Source organism: Saimiri boliviensis, chromosome 17, assembly GCF_048565385.1.
Source record: "Saimiri boliviensis isolate mSaiBol1 chromosome 17, mSaiBol1.pri, whole genome shotgun sequence".
In the NCBI taxonomy this organism is placed as follows: Eukaryota; Metazoa; Chordata; class Mammalia; order Primates; family Cebidae; genus Saimiri; species Saimiri boliviensis.
In genome coordinates this window covers 15,254,670-15,274,114 of record NC_133465.1, presented here as the reverse complement: position 1 = coordinate 15,274,114, position 19,445 = coordinate 15,254,670, and the positions used below count along the sequence as shown (strand labels likewise).

The 19,445-nt window shown below is 48.9% G+C and overlaps 1 protein-coding gene across 2 annotated transcripts in view; it reads left to right on the top strand.

Annotated features, from left to right (window-relative positions):
* The first annotated feature begins 1,173 nt into the window (after positions 1 to 1,173).
* Positions 1,174 to 19,445, top strand: part of PMP22 (peripheral myelin protein 22) — a 34,200-nt gene continuing 15,928 nt past the window's right edge. Inside the window, exons 1-3 of one of the 2 annotated variants that reach the window (XM_003929260.4) lie at positions 1,174 to 1,344; positions 5,691 to 5,802; positions 6,900 to 6,999. In XM_003929260.4, the coding sequence (XP_003929309.1) occupies positions 5,725 to 5,802; positions 6,900 to 6,999 (178 nt within the window). In that variant the 5' untranslated portion in view covers positions 1,174 to 1,344; positions 5,691 to 5,724. Of the gene's footprint in view, positions 1,345 to 3,905; positions 4,053 to 5,690; positions 5,803 to 6,899; positions 7,000 to 19,445 lie in introns of those variants that run through there. The other variant, XM_003929259.4, reaches the window with a different exon arrangement.

Here is a 19,445-nt window from a genome sequence, read left to right as displayed (position 1 = left end):
TCAGGAAACTCAGGCAATGAAACCCAGTCCCCTTGTGTTGGGGCCTCCAGCTAGAAGCAGCTCAAGGGATGGTGGACTCTCTGAGAGCAGAGTGGGTATGCTGCGAAGAACCTGAAAACTGCCATGACTTCCTTCACCTCCCTCTCCAAGACTTTCCAATTGCTCTTTCAGCCTATCCTGCCTGACAGGTTAGAAAGTTTTCAACAGAGGTTTGTTTACTTGCATTAATTTTATCTCATGAAGGTCAGCTTGATGAGGGCACATTAAAGACAGTCAGAAGAACCCACCAAGTTTTTTTTTTTTTTTTTTTTTTTTTTTTTTTTTTTTTTTGAGACAGAGTTTCACTCTTATTGCCCAGGCTAGAGTGCAATGGTGCAATCTCAGCTCACTTCAATCTCTGCCGCCTGGGTTCGAGTGATTCTCCTGCCTCAGCCTCCTGAGTAGCTGGGATTACAGGTGCCCGCCACCACATGCGGCTAATTTTTGTATTTTTAGTAGAGACGGGGTTTCGCCATGTTGGTCAGGCTGGTCTCAAACTCCTGACTTCAGGTGATCCATTCACCTCAGCCTCCCAAAGTGCTGGGATTTACAGGCATGAGCCATGGCATCTGGCCTGTCTAAGTTTTATTCTAATGTACAATAAATACTTGTGATCATTTGCGATGGAGTCTAGGCAGACGGGGCAGGTAGCAGAGAGTCTTTCCAACCAGGGGTTGGAACAAAGCAGACTTGATTTGATGATTCTTGAGACATTTGGTTCACTGCTGTGATGCTGTGAGAGATTATCTGTGCCATGTCTGGGCTCCTTAAAATGATGTTTATTTAAAATAAAACTTACCTGTACATAGGTAACGCTGTAGATGCAGACCCTTCACACAGTATATTTAATCTCTGCAGAATTCACTGGGAGGAGAGGGCATTGAGAATCAGTGGGGTCTCTTGGCTGTTACGCAGGTTGGCACTTCCAGAGAGAACAGCCTCGGCATCACAGGTTTCAGATATACTCAAAGCTCTTCTCCCTTCCAATTCCAGTTTCTCCATGCCCTGGAAAGCACACAAAGTTGGACACTGTCTCTTTAAATAGTAGAGGCTGAGAACTTCTCAGGCCACCATGACATATCCCAGCATTGGACCAGCCCCTGAATAAACTGGAAAGATGCCTGGTCTGGCTTCAGTTACAGGGAGCACCACCAGGGAACATCTCGGGGAGCCTGGTTGGAAGCTGCTGGCTTAGTCTGTCGGCTGCAGGTCTGACTGCCTTGTGGGGAGGGCCTTGCCTTAGCATCCCTTGCATTTCACTGAAAAGAAATCTGCTTGGAAGAAGGGGTTATACTGTTCGGCCAGGTGAGTTTTATTGGCAAACTGTGCCTCTGGGGGACGTGCACTTACGCTTTACAAGAATCGTCTAATTCCCCACCCCCTGCAAGCTGCAAATGAAAAGGTTGCAGAGAAGACGGTGCGTTTGTGTTGGAATTGACTGGAAATTGAGAGGGCTTTTTACCTCCTTGGTTAAGAGGTGGATATACACCCAGCTGGGGAGGTGAGGGGGCCATCTGAGAGCATCTAGAAACCCTAATGCATCCAGATTGAAAGGAAGAAAGGGATCTAGATGCTTTTTCCTCCATGGAAAATAGCTGTGTGCACTCAGCTGGCAGGTGGCCGTGGTAAGCAGGTTAGGGAGAAGCTGCCACCTGTGGCAGATCCTTGGCCAGCCAGGCTCTGGGTGTGGCAAGCCTGGTCAGCAGGCACTCTCCCACCACTGAGAGCCAGGCAGGAGGCCAGAGGCAGTGAGAAACAGATGGGTTGGGTTTACCTGTGTGGCAGTGTATGGTGTGGCTGTGAACAGTGGTTATGGATTAAAATACTGGGTTCAAAAGAAAGCCAGAAGCGAGCTGTGCCTCCCAATACGTGCACTTTTCTGTATGTGTATATCTTTCATTAAAACGTTTATTCGAAAATCAGAAAGGAAGGGAAAGAAAACCCTGAGTTAGATAGGCTAATATTTGTAAAGTGCTTACTTAGAACAGTTCTGAGAATGTAGTGATCATGTAAATGTTGGTTAAATAAATAAAAGTCCAAATGACATAAAGTAATAATTTCTAGAGCAAATCTAACCCAAAAAATGACCCATGGAGGAAAGGAAACACTTCCATGTCTTTATACTTTTCTATTGCATATGCACTTTCATTTATAAATCTCTATCTATCTATCTATCTGTCTATCTATCTATCTACCTACCTGCCTACCTGCCTACCTACCTACCTTATACGAGTTACAAGCTACTTTAGTGCAGAGGTGGTCAGGTCATTCTTGAAGGGTTAACGTGAGAGTTAAATGTGAGGTAATAATCGTGGTGGTAATTCGGGCACTGGGCCCTTATTCTGTTGTAGACACTATGTTAACTGCTTTGTACCTATTGTCTCCTTCAATCATCACCGTAAACCTTTAAAACAGGGATTATTAGTTCCTTTTGCACCTCAGGAAACTGAAGCTCACTGAACTTCAGAAATTACCCAAAGTCACAACAGATGTAAAGCAAGGTGATCAGGTTTGCTGGAGTCCAGAGCCAAAGTGCCTAACCACTGCACCGTACTGCCTCTCACAGACCTTGCATATAAAGTCCAGGCAAAGTGCCTGGCATATAATGGGCGCTGAATACAATTTTTATCAGCACGCTTCATTTTAATCTAACATGAGAGTTTTTAAAAGATCACTGGTTGAAGAATTTTTCAAATGTATTTATACTCACAGTAAGAATATACAATTAGGTAAAATAGCAGCTCCTTTCAAATAGTACAATTATATTGAATTGTTTGAATCATTGAGAGTGATGAGCTTCTGTGACGCAGTACACTAGAGGTAGAGAAATGTGTGTGTGTGTGTGTGTGTGTGTGTGTGTGTGCATGCGTGAATTGCTGCACTTTCAGGCAAAGACCTTTATCATCCACATTCCTGCTCCCTGTCCCGTGCATCAAGGCTGGCCTGCGCAGGGACGTCTCAGTGAGGCGCGCCTCTGCCAAGCCCAGGCTGAAGGCTAGCCTCTCTCCCCTTAACGCTGGGCGGGCCACATCAGGAGGCTATGAATCAGCTGATTTCCTTGGCTGCTCCAACCCCACCTCAAATGGCCACCTCGCACCCGCCCCCCAAACCCCACGGCCAGGACGCCAGGCAAGGCTGACTGCTAAGGCCGACTGCTGCGGGCACACTTTGCCTGGAGCTTATTCGGTGGTAGTCTGGTTTTGGCCGGAGTAGCAGGAGCCAAATCCCAGGCCACGCTGTCTAGTAGTCGCCCAGACTTTTCACCTCAACAGAGCCCGCTAGATCCATCCCGCCAATCCTAGGAAGCCGGCATGCTTCCTAGGTGCCCACACTAATAGCTGGGACCAGAGAAGGGCAGGCGTGCCCGGCTAAGACGCCAGGACAGGCCCGGTGCTCCAGGACCCGAGAGGAGAGGGGCTTTTTCCAGCGCTTAAAGCGCCCGCTGCCCTCTATTAGTGGGAGAGGAATCCCGCCCCGGCCCTGCGTGGGCGCGGTCGGCGTCTGCGCGCCCCGAAGCCCAGCCCTGGGCATCTGCGGAGCTGCATCTGGCAGGTTCTTCCCAGGTGGGCTGAGGGGGCTGAGGGGCCAGTTTCTAGACCAACACTAGGTTTCCATGATCTCCATGGGGCCAGAGGAGGTGGGAGGTGGGAGGCAAGAAAGCTCAGCGGCCTCTGGTTTCGAGTAAAAGTCGCTGCGGTTTTGCAGAGACCGAGTTTTTCCTGAGGTGCATTTAAAGCCAAGTTAACTGTCTCCTGCCCTCCCTCTGTCCTGCCCCCTCTCCTCCCGGAGTCCCGCCCTCTCGCACACGCTGACCCAGGGACACACCCTACTGCAGCGACGCAAACAGGGCGTTGTTCCCGTTAAAGGGGAACGCCGGGAGCCTCCCACTGCCCCCTTGCTTCGCGCGCGCGCAGCCCCGCAGCGCAGCTTTGGCGACGCCAGCAGCGGAGCCAACGCACCCGAGTTTGTGCTTGAAGCCATCCTGAGGATCGGGACAGCTGTTCCTTTAGGCTGTAAGTGATTCGGTGGGGAGTGTGGAGGAGATGAGGGAGAAATGTGGGCATCTTCCAGAGAGGGTGCCAGAAAGCGCAGAGCAGGCGCGGGTTTTTGCCGGCTCCCTGGGGCTTCTGTCAGGGCCGCAGGGTCCCGGGTCTGCCCTGTTTCCTTCCAATGGGACTTGGAGTAATACAACGAGGAGAGCCTTTACGGTCTGTAAGCCCTTACGGGGCAAGGGTGATGATGCTGGTGTCTGGATAGAGCATAAGGGCGGCCCAGTTTTCGCCTTGCTGAAGAGGCGTCGACTCTGGGACGCACTGGCAAAACAGTCCCTGTGGCGGACTCCTGTGGTTCCCCAGTTCCCAGCCTCATGCCATTGGTTTAATTCAAACCCTCTGGGAGTCACCAAAAATCCTTGTTTATTTCTTTCAGTGCATTCCAGAGTTTCTTTGAATGTGTTGCTTGTGGAGAGGAATGGAGGGGCCTGGGATTGGGTACTTTGCAAACTGAGTTATTGAAACGTTGTCTCCCTGGTCCTAGACTCTGCCTGAAATGGTCCCCAGAGTCTCAGCCAGATCTTTCACAGCCATGCATGTCCTCTAACGGGTCACCCCAGCCTTCAGTTCCCCAAAGTCTAAAATGAGGGGCGGGCCAGGACCGCATTACTTTGGGTAGGTGTCCTGCTGGCTCTGACCGGCTGGAATTCTCGGACTCAGCCTTTTACTCTCTGTCTCTCTCTCCCGCCCGCTGGACATCTGCTCCCATCGGTCCTGGCTCTTGGGCTGCTGTCCCACGGCGCCCAGACCAGAGCTCAGGCTTGACGGGGTCCGTGTCCTGGCTTTGAGTGCCTGAGGTGCAGACTGGACCCCCAGGCGAGCACGTGGGTCTAGCGCAGGAGCAGAATGCCCCCTGCCCCCAGGGGCTGCGTGGGGAAGCGCTCGGTGGACTGGAAGCGCAGGGTCCGGGCAACCCTCCCAGGCCATTCTTTCCTTTCCACACTCCCCTGGCACTGCACCGCCTCTCCGGAGGCGCCGGAGTCTGCGCAAGGCTGAGCTGGGGCCAGACGGTTCCTCTACGCTGGCAGAATTGGGTGGAAACTTGGAGACTAACGGAATGCGGAGCGCACTGGGGTCTGGGAAACCAGCCTCCTAGCCGCTGTCTCCCCCACCGCATGCCGCGGGTGTCTCCAGGTCTCAGACGGAAATCTGGGCGCCTACTCCCCTCACCCCTACCTCCACCCCATGGGGGAATTCACCCTCTGAACCGGGATCTCGGAGAACGTGACCTCTCCCCATTCCCGGGAGGTCCCGGGGAGGCGCTCGGGGTAGGTGGAAGCGTGCAGTGGCCTCCGCTCATATTTTCTGGAATCCCCTCTGTTCCCTGGATGATTTTAGACGTGCACGCCGCCTGTTTTGTTCCCAGAGCAGAAGATGTACCCTTGCAGGCGGGCCCGGCGGAGCGCCGGGTGCTGGTCCTGCAGGCGGCTGCTGCCCCCTCTCGGCAGCCGGCTGCGCGAGGGCTCCAGACCCGTGCGGGCGGGCTGCGGGCGCGGGGCCAGGCCGGGCCTTCCGCTAGTGCGCGGGACCCTCCCAACGCGCGCGCCTCCCTCGCTCGGCCCAGTGCGTTCGGCCTCACGCCCAGGGCTCTCCCCGCAGGCAGCAACTCCGCTGAGCAGAACTCGCCGCCAGAATGCTCCTCCTGTTGCTGGGTATCATCGTCCTCCACGTCGCGGTGCTGGTGCTGCTGTTCGTCTCCACGATCGTCAGCGTGAGTGCCTGGCGGGGAGGCTCCCTGCGCGGCCCGCCCTTGCCCATCTGGGTTCCCAGCCCTAGCTCTCTCTGGTTCAGTACTGTGTTATTTGCAGACAGTTGGAAGTCTCAGACGTCCCGGGGACGTTTCTGGCAATCTGCCCCCTTCCAGTAGCTTTGAGCAAAGGAGAGCAGATTCAGCGATAGGAAGGAAGCGAGCGCTGGGCTGGGTTAGCTGCGCAGGCATCTAAGCCAAGTAACTTCAGAGCAGATCTAGGCTAGTCCCCGATCTTCATTTGATAAGACGGTTTAGCATTTTTTTCATCCATGCAGCCTCGTTGAAGAAGAATATTTATGAAAATGTCTGTCTGTGTTTTTCTCTAAACCATAACTCAGATGGGTGACCTAATTTGTACAACACCCTTTTAGGACTTAAAATTGGAAAGTTAAAATTTTCGGAACAGAGTTCACAGGTCCCATGTCAGCTTTATGGCATAAGTAGAACACCTTGTTAGTAAGGCTTCCACTGAGAGGAACAGGCCATCAGAGTAACTTCTGTTACAAAACCATCCAGCCCATTAGATCTGAAAGTTATTTTCTTGGCGATGAAGATGACCAGACATTCAGGCAGTTTTACCATGGTGGCTTTCACCTCTTAATTTAAGGCACATTTGTAAGCATGATTTTCTAGTCTCTGTGAGACATAATTATGTTGGGCATGTGTGACATTTGTAAGCATTTTCACAGTATCTTCATTGTGCCTGGCGATAATAATGGCAGATTGATAGGAGTTATAAACAAAGAAATAGGCTCAGAGAGGTGGGCTTGGGGAATGACCCCCAGAGATGCTGGGATAGAAATATCTCAGAAGATTGAGTGTATGGCTCCTTCTACTGTAGTAAACATCTCTACACATAATTGCTTCCGTGTGCATGTGAAACTTTTCCACTTACAAAGTGCTTTTAAGTAATCAAACATTGGCTCTTACCATGCAGGGGTGGGGGGTAGCCAGGTGGATGCGGGTGCTTTTCACCATCCCTGGGGCTTTCTCCTTCCCCCCTCTCCTTCACTCCTCACTGCCTCCCTGACTCAGGATATCTATCTGATTCTCTCTAGCAATGGCTCGTGGGCAATGGACACTCAACTGATCTCTGGCAGAACTGTAGCACCTCTTCTTCAGGAAATGTGCACCACTGTTTCTCATCATCGGCAAACGGTGAGGCTGGTTTTGTGCCCCACTAGCTTGTCCTTAGATGCCTGTAACGCGTTTCTCAGTCCAGACCTGGAAATGCTTATTGGAAGACACAAGCCAGAACGTTGCTGCTGGGGTGGGGTGGGATGTGACAGGGAGCCATGAGTCCAGGGCAAAAGGGGAGAGGTGGTGATCTCGCTGGGGAAGCTGAGATCTTGGGCATCAATGTGATTCTCTCTACCTAGACACATGTCCTTAGTGGCCTCCCGATCACTTAGGATAATGCCTTTTGTGATTAAAAAAATGTGAACCTGGGAGCTGTAGAGCTGGTATGATAGCTAAACCTTAGGCAAACCCCCTTGGGATATCTCATCAAACATATATCTCTGGTTTGGTGGCTGTCTCTATTCAGAAATGTCCTGCTGCTTTCTGCTGCAGTGACAGTGGGGCTTTCTCACTGTACCATCAGTTGCATGGACACAAGACTAATGGCCTTTCCCCGTCCTGGGCCTCAGTGATGCCGCCTAGCATCAAAACCTTTGAATGTTTCCTTGTTGCAAGATGAGGACTTGAAGCTATTTGCAAAACCCTAAGCTGAGCCCTGGGGGCTCTTTATCCAGAAGACTGTATTTCTCCTCTGTCCTCAGCATCTTTGCTTGTGAGATGTGGAAGCCAGGCTTCCTGAGGGTCAAGTTAAGGGATAGTTGGCAACAGAAGCACCAACTAGATACCCCAAGCACCCAGAGGGAAAAGAATGCCCAGCCAGGAGCCCTGCGTCTTTGGATGCAGACAGGCAGAGGTGAATAGAATGAGCTATTTTGGTGGCTGGGTAGGCCACAACACTTGATGCTGAGACTCCGTGGACCTGGATCCATGTGGCCTTTTGTTCCAAAAGATGTGTCCTCAGCCTGGAAGTACCTGGAGATACGGCAGAGCTTTCCTGACATTCGGGGTTTAAAAGGCCACGGAAATAACAGATTTAAATATTTCTGCAGTTACTCATAAATCTAGTATATATGCTCAAGATGCTAGACCAGATGAGAGAAACCAGTTTAGATCCAGCTCAATAAAGCAGGCAGTGAAGTGGCCTTTGGTTCTGGCTTTGCATAATCCAGTTTCTTTGCTGGACTTTTCCCTCGTACGGCTCTGTACCTAGTAATACCCAAACATGTGGCTGAAGCTTTATAAACCAAATTCCCTGAAACACAGTACAAATAGAAACTGCTAAAATGCTCATTTGGTAATTTATATGGAGAAGATAAGCAAGGAGTAGAAAACCCTGCTTTATGTTTTTACCTTCTGGGTTGGGGAGGAAGCAGAGAAAAGATGCCAGTTCTACTGAAGTGAGAGCAGTGTTTAATCTTGTCTCTGAGTGTGTGAAAGACACTGAATTAAAGCCATCCCAGATATTACATGGTGGCTTTGGATGGTGAGCTGGCAACTGAGTAAATGAAATATGAGTGCCTGAGAATGTGACCATAGCACACCGCTTGTCCCCAAAGCCACAGCATCCGGTTTCTCCCCCTTCAGAGTCTGGCTGAAGTTCCCTGAGCACTGCAGATGGGAGTCTCTATACTCGCTACTGACACCTGGTGGTTTCAAGTAGTGACTCAGCCCAAAAGGGCCGGCTTTGGTGCTCACAGGCGCCATCCCCAAGTGGCATCTGGCCACGAGGGTTGGCACGGAATCCTGGACTCTTGGGCCCGGAAGGGGGCAGTTTTGGCAGGAGTGTTAAAACCCGGCTGAGTTCTCAGCAGAAACGAGGTGGCAGGGGAGTTGCTAAGTTATGCTTAAACCATCTGGAAGGAAAATGATATTGACCTGTAGCCTGTTATACTGACTTGCATTCGGCGTCTTCTGCGGTTGGAAACAGCTGTCAGTTGGTTTTAATCAGGAAACTTCTTATCTCTCAACTTGTTCCTTCTGTGCCAAGCTCATGTTCTTGGGTTCATTTACAATGCCTCCTTAGTGTGGGCTTCAAATTGGCCTCGCTGCTTTCGGTGAGGACCCCAGAGTGTCCGTTGTTCACATCTCCCGTCTCAGCTCTCACAATCAGGGCGTTTTAAAAACATCAGGACACTGTCCCTGAACTCGCTGGGTATGTTCCCACTCCACTCGGGCTTAATCTAAATTTGAAGTTTCTGTTTACACGTCCCCAGCGGCATTTGTCTCTGCTGCTATCTTCCCCACAGCGGTAGCACTTGTTGCGATATCAGCCCTGAGTGCAAATCCTTGGGGTCCTCTTTGATTGAATTGAACAATTGTGGCAGCAAACAATAAGCTGAAAAAATTACGTAATTTTAAAAACATTATACTACCTTTACGAACGACCTGTGTTAGTTGCAAATCATTTGCCTTGTCTGTATTTGCTCTTAGAATGTTTGAAAAAAATGCTTGTTAAGTAATCAAAAGTAATTCATTATTGACATCAATTTGTGAAGAGTATGTTGCAAGTGTGAAAATATGTTGTTTTCTTTGGTTTTGTTTTTCTGAGATGGAGTCTCACTCTGTTGTCCGGTTTGGAGTGCAATGGCGAGATCTCAGCTCACTGCAACCTCTGCTCCCTGGGTTCAAGTGATTCTCCTGCTTTAGCCTCCTGAGTAGCTGGGATTACAGGTGTGCACCACCACACCCGGCTAATTTTTGTATTTTTAGTAGAGACGGGGTTTCACCATTTTGGTCAGACTGGTCTTGAACTCCTAACTTCAGGTGATCTGCCCACCTTGGCCTCCCAAGGTGCTGGGATTATAGACCTGAGCCACCTCACCACCTGACTTGCTGTTTTTTTCTGAATGGACTTGTTTTTCTGGGAGCATGACCACAACACTGCACGTCTCTCTGGGGGTTGCCATTCATGTTGTTTTCTACATGAATGGGACCTGCTGGCATCGTGTCATAGGGCAGTCTAACATCTAGGTTGTATACTTTGAAAAAGACATACCAGATCTTGCCCCTAAGCTACATCTTAATATTAGAAATAGTTTTAGATTTTTAACTAACCGACTATAACTCCGCCTGCCGTCTCGTTTTTCTAAATGTGTTTGTATACTTTCTGGCATCCCCGATCCTCCCCACCCCCGACTGCTTATCTGCCTTGTGTGAGCAGAGGTAAGAGAGGCTTAGTGTGGGGATATGCATTATGACCTTGTGTCCAGTGACTCTCTGGCCCTGGAAAGCTTGGGCCTTGCCTTGGTGGTCCTGAGCCTGGTCAAGGAGTCAGGAGATAAGTATGGAAGGGTAAATCACTCCCTGGGAAGGCAGCATAGGCTAGATACCCAAGGGGAGGCAGACAGACAGTGCCCGAGTTCGGGGGAGGAAGCGGAAGGGAAATCTCTGGTGGGAGGTAGAATTTGATCCATCCTAATTTGATCCGTCCTCCAAAGGAGGGGCAGGATTCAAGTCAGTACAGGCAAGGGGGAGAAGGATATTCCCTGTTAGGGCAATGATATGACCTAAGGTAAGGGTAGAGCAAGGCAGGGGATGGAGTAGACCAGTTGGCTAGTGTTCTAGTTAGGATTAGGGTTGACTGTGTGTAAGAGAACATCTTCAATTAGTAGGCGCTTAAATAAGATCAGTTATTTTTCTCTCTTTTAAAATAAGTCTGGAAGTCGGTAGCCAGAGAGAGGCATGGAGGTTCCATGAAATTGTCAGAGGTGCAGGCACTTTCTAGCTCATTTCCTTACCATCTCTTGGCTGTCATCTTCAGGAAGCAGAAGGCTGCTAGAGCTCCAGCTGTCTCATCCACGATGCAAGCAGTAGGGTGGAGAAAGGAGGTGGGGAAGAATGAGTCACAGGGTCACATCTACACCTGTTTACAAGAGAGGCTGAGAAATGTAGCCATTTGGCCTTGGGGGAAGCATGGCTTCTGAACTCGTAGAAGCCTGGTAGCAAGTACCCCCCTGTAAGCCTGGTGTGGAATACTTCCCTTTGAGGGTTTGACCATCCCCTCCCATACCCGGTCACACTCTTCTGCAATAGCTCAGTTGGGCCCTCTGCAGTTCTGTGAGACCCCCGTCTCTGTTGCCCCCTGGGCTCTGTCAGCACCCCCACCATTCTCACACGGACTCTTCTCAGAGACTTTAGAATCCTTCAAAGCTTCTCTCTCTTGCTACTGCCTCTCCAAGGATAAGTGAAGTCTTATGATTATTTAATGACATCTCTTGAATCTTTATTTTCCTCCAGTCCAGACCTCTCTTATGAATCTCAGACCTGTTTACCTAGCTATCTACTGGCCAGTTCCCTTGGGATATCTAGGAGAGGCCCCCAAGCCACCGTGCCAGGGTCAGTCCATATCTTCCTCCGCCAAATCCGCCCCTTGGCCACTTGCTAGTATTTTAGAGAATGCTGCCTCACCGGCTGGCAAACCAAACATCTAGAGTCTGCCTTCACGTATTTCCTTCTTTCTCTTCTCAGCATCGTCACGGGTTCCTCAGGCCACCCTGTCATTCCAATGCCTGTTGCCCACCTGTGATCATGCTGCCTTCTCGTTGGTCAGAGGCGTCAGGACAGCCTCCTAACTAGTTTGCCTGAACCCTTTTTTGCTCCTGTGTGACTCATTTTTCATATAGAATCCAGGCTGATATTTAAAAACACACACACACACACACACACACACATACACACACACACAAACCTAATTCTAGCGCTCCTCATTTTGAAAGCTTTCAGAGTCCCTTCATTGGTCTTAATCTTCTGATGAAAATCTTTAACAAAGGCCCATAGGAATCTACCTGAATGAGTCACTGCTGCTTCTCTTACGATTCACCTCCCATCTCCCTTCCCCTCATCTTGGAAGTTCAGCATTCTCTCACTTCCTGAAGCGTGAACGTCCCACATCGGGAGTCTCTCCTTTTCTCTTCTAATCTTTTGTGCAGGGCTATACCTTGAACAACTGTCACGTACCAGATACTGTTGTAGGTGCTAAGGTTACAAGAGTGAATGAGAGCTTATGTTTTACTAGGTAAACCAGTCAGTAAACATGGAGAATTTGGGGGCAAGGATAAGAACGGTGTAAGACAGGGTAATGGGATAAAGAGGGATTGCAGTGGTGAAGGAAGGTCTCCTTGAGGGGTTACCCCTTGAGGATGGCCAGGAGCCAGCCGTATGAACATCTGGGGGAGGTTCCGTATAGAAGGACCGGCATGTGCAAGCTGGCTGCAGAGGTAAGGAGCTTGGCATAGACAAGGGACAGAGAGCAGGGCAGAACAGTGTGAACAGACAGCGAGGGGTAAACAGAATCACAGACCATCTCAACCTTCCCCCACACACGCTAGGAAGGAGTTGGGTGCATAGCCATGCATTTCTAACTTTTGTGATTTCCTTAGCGCTGCTCTGTCTTCCATGGGTTTCTTGATGGTCTGTTTGATTCCAACTTGGAGTGACAGTCCCGAAGCCTCCATAAGGCAGAATGTAACAGAAATTGTACAAGGTAGAAATGCATCCATATGTTTTCAGTGATTATTTTGGGTGACAGGATTCTTATCACTTGGGCTGTTTTCTTTTGCTGATAAAAATCATTTAACCTATTTTCCACATTGAGATCTTTTATTTTCACAATCAGAAAATACCTATGAATGTGATTTTATGTTAGAAAATTCGTTTTGAGTAACAAGTAGGTTCTCTCTGCCTTGAGTTAGAGAGTGGAGCCCCAGGGCATGGCAGGCAAGATCCGTGGTAGCTTTGAATGAGGCCGGTTCCTGGAGCTTTAGTTTGCAAACTGATACAACCTGGAAGGCTCTGGTGAGGGGAGAGGCTGTGTCAAGCCTCCTCAACCAAGAATATATGGGTGGGTTTGAAATCTAGTGACCCAGAGGATTCAGGTAAAACATTTTCCATGCTATTGAATGAACAAGTGCTTTTTGTTTCGAAATCTCCAAGATCCAAATATCAAGTCCAAGTTCTCAGAAGCGTTCCCTGCTCTTTATTTATTTGTGTGGACCTGACGTGTAGCAGAATGGATCAGAATACTGGAATCAGGCCACAGGTGACTTGGGAGCCCAGGAGCTGGAAGACCACAGTCCTGGCTTGCCCTGGCCCCTGGGTGGTCTTCATCAGCTTCAGGGACTGTAACTGAGGCAGGACCCAGATAGAGCTTGTCATCAGTAAAATTGTCTCTCAGACTCTGTCCCTGCTCACAAAGTCCTCTTTTGTCTCCGAAGCAAATGTAGTTGATAGATTCTTTCATGCTGAGGTGTTAGGCACAAAAAAATGTGTCCCTTCTCAAATCATTTTTGTTTTTAAAGAGGAAGCCAGTGCTCAACACCGAAGTAGGAAGGGAATCGTCGGGCTTTCCTCTAATCTGTCCCCAGGCGTCCTCGGCCACCTCCATTGTCTAGGGCAGTCCCTGGAGCCCCTCATTTCCCAGTGACAACAGGTGGGTCTGCTCTGCCACAGAGTGTGGGCAGGGCCAGCACCAGTCACTGAGGTGACCACTTACTACTCCTTTTCCATTTAAACAGCAGCAGCAAACTCGTGACTAGCCATAGGTTGTGTGAGGCATTCGATCAATGCTTTGGGTTTAAAATGAGAAAAACACAATCTTGCCAGCCTTAGCAGCCCCCAGCATGAGCCCTTGATGGTCTCCTATCATCTCTGTTTTCAGAATGATTCCAGACTTGATTACCCATTTGGTGACACTGTCATTTTGGCAAGGGCACCAGGCCGTTTCCTTGTCTGCCGCTCCGCTTTTGGCCAGATTTTAGAAGACACAGGAGACCTTCTGCGTTGATGGGTTCATGTTTTACAATTTAAAATCTTTGTGGCTCCCTGAACCAACCTTTAATCTGTACTCAAGTAATGGCTCTGGATTTTACAGGCTCTTACGGGATGCTGAGGCCCTGGTGGTGCAAGGGAGATACAGAGGGTGGAATATGTGGTCAACATGCCAAGATTTCAACCCTTAGAGTTTCTCAGATGCCAGTATCCAGGAATTAGTATGAAATGCTTCTTTGAACCTGTGTCTGAACCATATGACCTGGAAACTATAGTCTTTGCTTTAAAACAAACTTCAGTTGTCTCCCCAGGATTTCACCAGCACCAGGAAAACATGCCTTGTATTTCAGGAGCAGGGATTGGCCATGGTCAACCTGAGGTTGTGGATGTTGATCTTTGGTGCCCGAGGAAAGGCTGTCTGGGATGAAACCTCCTGACTGTGCAGTCTCACACACGTGTGGCACCCACACTGGCAGGGACTTGGAGTCATCGGGCCCATCTCTCCTCCCTATCCCATCAAGCTGAAGACCCCTCTGTGATACGCCCAACACATAGTCATCCTACTACTCTGATGGGGAACTCACGACCTTCAAGACAGCCTCTTTCATTTTTGAAGAGCTAACAGTGAGGTCCATTCACTTGTTCTTCCAATCTATTGAGCTTCTCCTGTGTACTGGGTACTGTTCTAGAAATGGGATGCACAGAGATGAACAAGAAAGAGCAGGTCCTAGCCTTATGCATCTCACAGGGAGTTGGGAGAAACAGGCAATACACAATAAAGATCACTGTGGGTAATGGAACGTGCTCTGCAGGAAACAAATAGGGTGATGAAATGGAAAGTCATCACTGGAGGAATGAGCTGGTCAGGGAAGGCCTCTTCCTTCCATAGTGATTTGGTTTGAGATTTAAAAGACAGGGAGGGACCAGTTGTATGAAGAACCATGGGAAGAAAATTCCAGGAGGTAAAGGGAAGCACCAAGGCCCTGAGTTAGCTGCAGAAAGAAGGGTGGGGAATGCAGGCGAGAGGGATGGGAGCAGGATCGCTGGGGCCTCACAGGCTGTGGTACTGAGAAGGACAGTCGGGACACTGTGAAGGGTTTTTAGCAGAAGAGTGGCATGATTTGATTTGTGTTTGGTAAGCTCATTCTGGCTGTTGAGAATGAATTCTGGGGAGAGGCAAGAGTGGAAACTGGGGACCCAGTGAAGAGTTTGTGGTCATAGTCCAGACTGGACATGATGATGGCGCTGAGATGGTAATGACAATGACGATGAGGTAAAGAACACAGGCCGCTCACGCCAAGTGCCAGGCATGCTTTGAAGAGCAAAGCATTTACTCTTCGCAGCAACTCTAGCAGGTAGTAGGTGGGTTAGCTAGGAGGGGAAGTGGAGATGAAAACAGGGCTCATGACGGGGTTTGCTGATGGGTTACATGCGGGGAGTTAGGGAAGAGTGATTCTAGATGGCTCTAGGTTTTGGGCTTGAGTAACTGGTGTGTAACTGGATCTTGGACTGAGATGGGGAGACTGAAGGAGGAACAGAAGATTTGTGGGGGAGGGGTAGAAATCAGGATTAATATTTTTGACCATCAGAGAGGTCAGCAAAGCACTTCAATTTAGAAATCTTTAGCTCAGGGGAGAGGTCTAGGCTGGAAATTCAAAGTCAGGAGTCATTCCTCTATACGGAAGGGTATTCAGTGTTGTGGTGCTGAATACAGTGACTTGGGGAGCAGTTGAGAGCAGAAGGCAGAAAAGGGGAACAGGGTCCAGAGCTAAGTCTTGGGCATGCCAGGGGTTAACGAGGGTACAGGAAGGAGAGGAGATTGGGGTGAGCAGTGAGTGATGGGGGAGGAATGCCAGGAGATATTGTCATTTAAGAAATTACTTCGTTAAACCCAGCACCGCCCCTCCTTTGTCCAGTCACTTATAGTTGCCTTCATTCATGCTTGATGCGCTGGACTTGGGTTTTGTCGAGTTGCCTGGCTCATCCTTAAGGAGTTTAAATCCCCGTACCGCCTCCTGGACAAGGACCGCAGGGTGACCACAGTTTCTCCTCTACATGATGACTCTTGAAACAGTTGATGATTGCTGTTTTTCTCTCTGGTGGTGATACCTCCTTCCTTCTTTCAGTGGCTTCTCTAGTGCTGGTGAGATTCCGCTGGAGTCCCAGCAAGAAGCACGGCCTCTTGCCCTTCTGAAATAGGTCAGTGGTTTGGCTTGGCAGGCTGATGAGCAGAGAATAAGGAGGGCCTCTCTCTCTCTGCCACTCCATTCTCCTTCCTCCCTCTCTAGCTTTTGTGGATTCTAAGTCTGAAGAATGCTAATCGGATAATTTAATTCATTGGATTTCAAATATATCGTTGACTTCTTTGCACCCCCAGTGTGTTGTAGTGGAAAACTAGTGGTCTGGGCCTCAGGAGTCCTTGCTTTTCGGCACCAGGTCTAATAAACCAGGTAACCTGGGGCAGGTACCCTGGTTTCCTAAAAGCAGAGTGGGTATTAAGGTAGGACCTGAAGTTGGTACTCACACATTGCATGGGTCCTGGAGCCTCTGTTCAGAATCAGGATGTAATTGTGGCATTGAGGGATCTTAAAAGGAGATGGCCTCTGAGCTTGGCCTTGGCAATGGGGTAGAATTTCAGTAGGCATAGGGAGCAGAGGTGGGTTTTGTTCTTACAGATAGGCAGTGGTTTACTGTCACTGGGGGCGTGGGTAGCATCTCGGTTGTTCTAGCTCTTAATTTCCGTAATGTGTGGCCTTTTTTCATACTTGGGTGCAAGAAGGAGGGGAACTCTATTATTTCTATAAGGAGAATTCCTTCTACACTTAAAGATCTTACAACTAAACCAGTTATTCCCTGTTCATTCTCCATTGATGCAGCTCATGACTGCACTGGCAACTTCCTTTCCCATCATTTTCTATGGCCAAACTCAGTGTTTTTAAGTGAGCTATTTTTTTAAAGACCAGAAAAAAAAGTTTCCTGATAAATCAGTTTGAAAGACACTACGTTTTGAAAGTTAAGCAGGCTTTGATAGTTCATGGCACGTTGTGAATTACCGAGGAAGGAGATGGATATCCTTGATCATACAACCCACACCCCTCCTTTTGCTTTCGAATCTGGTGGAGTAAATCTTCCAAGAGCAGTTCTTGGAGAAACAAAGCCTACTCTGTTTCCCCTGTTTCTAGAATTTTCCAATATGGGTATAAAAAACCTCAGACAGCTTACTATCATCCAGCAACCTCAGGTATTGCAGTGGCTGCATGTTATTCCCTTTAGAAGTCCAAGAACTCACTAGCAGAACAAGAATATGGATGTCAGAGCACAAAACTAGACCCTGAAAAACTAGCTCTGTGCCTGCCGCAAAGCCTCTTGATTAGAAATGCAGTTCATTGGGCCATTGTATCAGGTTTAGGCGGAATTCCTTCCACTTACTGAGCTGTTTGTGCCCACTAGTGGCCAGCCACAGGTTTTGCCCTAGTTCAGATGCCCCAGGATTACCTGTTGAAAGAGCCTCCCGTGTGGCCTTTATCACCTTTGTGAGGGCCAGGTTGGCACGTAGCTGTCTCCATCCATTTTGCTTTCTGCTTGAATCATAGGCAAAATTAGCCTGACCCGCGAGCCTCATTTCAAGGCCACCAGCTGGGGGAGAAGTTGAAGCCCCGGGAGCAAGACCCACACTGGGCTCTAGGCATGCTTGAGCTGGTGGGTGAAGCGTACAGGGAAAGGCCACATTGTTTAGGATGGGGACCTTTCAGAGACTCAGCTATTTCTGGAATGACATTCATACTGAGAAATAAGGAAAATGGCGATCTGTGTGATGGTTGTGGGTTGGGAGGTTTGGGCGTGGGGGTCCTGGTCTGGGGTCATGTGTTTTGAAAACAGTCTAGCACTATGCAAATAGGAGGTATTGCTAACTCTTTGCCTCTGTGATTCACCCTGTTATGGCTTTTTGTCTCCTGGCCTCTCCAAGGTCTCTGCTGACTCTTTTGCAGCTGTCCTTCCTTTCACTTTCAACCAATCCTGTTCTCTTGAGTCAGAACAGTTTTATGAATTACCCAGAGCGGGCCTTGAGACGAGGCAGGCATGCTTCCATGCTGGTAATGAAAGATGCAGATGAATTGTTACATGTGCTTCGTCTTTTCTGAGCCCTTAACTCATTAGGTTGTGGGCCCTGGGCTAAGAATATAGCTGAGGGGGCAGATGTATTTCCTTCATTGCTCAGCTGCTCCTGCAGCAGGAATCTGACCTTGAAGTGAGCTTTGACCATTGTGCAACCCAAGCTTCCCGTGATCTGCTGGGGGAGCTGGATCTGGGTGCTGCCACGGCCCATGTCAGAGAGCTGTCAGCAGCTCTTGTACCAGACACTCTTAGTAGAACAGTAGGCCTGCAAAGAGCTTTAGGCTTTTCTTTTTTCTTTTTTTTCTTTTTTTGAGACTGAGTCTGGCTTTGTCACCAGGCTGGAGTGCAGTGACATGATCTTGGCGCTCTGCAATCTCTGCCTCCCAGGTTCACGCGATCTCCTGCCTCAGCCTCCCACGAGTAGCTGGGATTACAGGCGCGCACCACCACACCCAGCTAACTTTTGTGTTTTTAGTAGAGATGGGGTTTCACCATGTTGGCCAGACGGTCTCAGTCTCCTGAACTCGTGATCCGCCCGCCATTGCCTCCCAAAGTGCTGGGATTACAGGCGTGAGCCACCACGGACGGCCAGAGCTTTAGTTTTTAATTCTAGCACTTAGCACCAAGGTGGGATATTGGCTTAAAACTGCCGCTGGGAGCTCCACAAATATTTATCGGGTCTCCACTTTGCACCAGGAACTGAGTGTGGCCTGGAGAATGACAGCAGGTATTCAACGTAAGCTCTGCTATTTATTGCATACTTGCGATTCGGGTTGGGGGGATGGGGAGGAGTATCGCCACACCGGGGCTCGGGTTAATCCACAGTTTAGCAACTTGGGATATTGGCTTCGCGTTAGGTTTGATCTAAATAAAATAGGTTTGTAATTGACAGCATTTTCCCTTGCATTATATTTCTCTGAACTCAATTATTTTCTGTACATCTGACTTGTTTTGCTGTAGCAGAGTTTGGCAGATAATAGTTTGCAGGTCAAATACAACCTGCTTTTTGTAAATAAGATTTTATTGGATAAATGGCTATTGGAGGAATGGGCCACGCCCACTCATTTACATCTTGCCCACAGGGATGGCTAATTTTGTGCTACAAAAGCAGAGTTGAGTAGTTGCTAAAAAGACCGTATGACCTGCAAAGTCTAAAGTATTTGCTCTCTGACTCTATCGATAGTTTGCTATCTGAGCAGGTATTTGCTTTCTGACTCTGTAGCACCCTTATGCTGGAGAGTAGATAATGAATTGATACTGAAGTTGTATCAAAACACTTTTTGGAGTTCTGGCCGATGTGCTAAGACCCTGGATTGTGTGAACATTGTGGCTCCCATTTTCATACTGCTTGGTGTGACCCAGATGGAAATGCTCCAGGGCCTGGACCCTCAATAACAGCCTGTAAATTCTTGTTTTCCCTGCTTCTCACATCAGCCTTTCAGGTGGGGTTATTTGCAGTATTCTTTACTAGAGCTTCAATAGCAACTCTTTTGTTTGATCATTATGACAACCCAATGGAATATATTAGCGCCTCCAGTTAGTGAAGAGGAATTCAAGGCCAAAAAAATGTATGTGGCAAGTCAGGCGGGTGGTCAGAAGAACTTGGCAACAGAGCTCAGCCCTGCCTGGGCAGTTCTAACAGG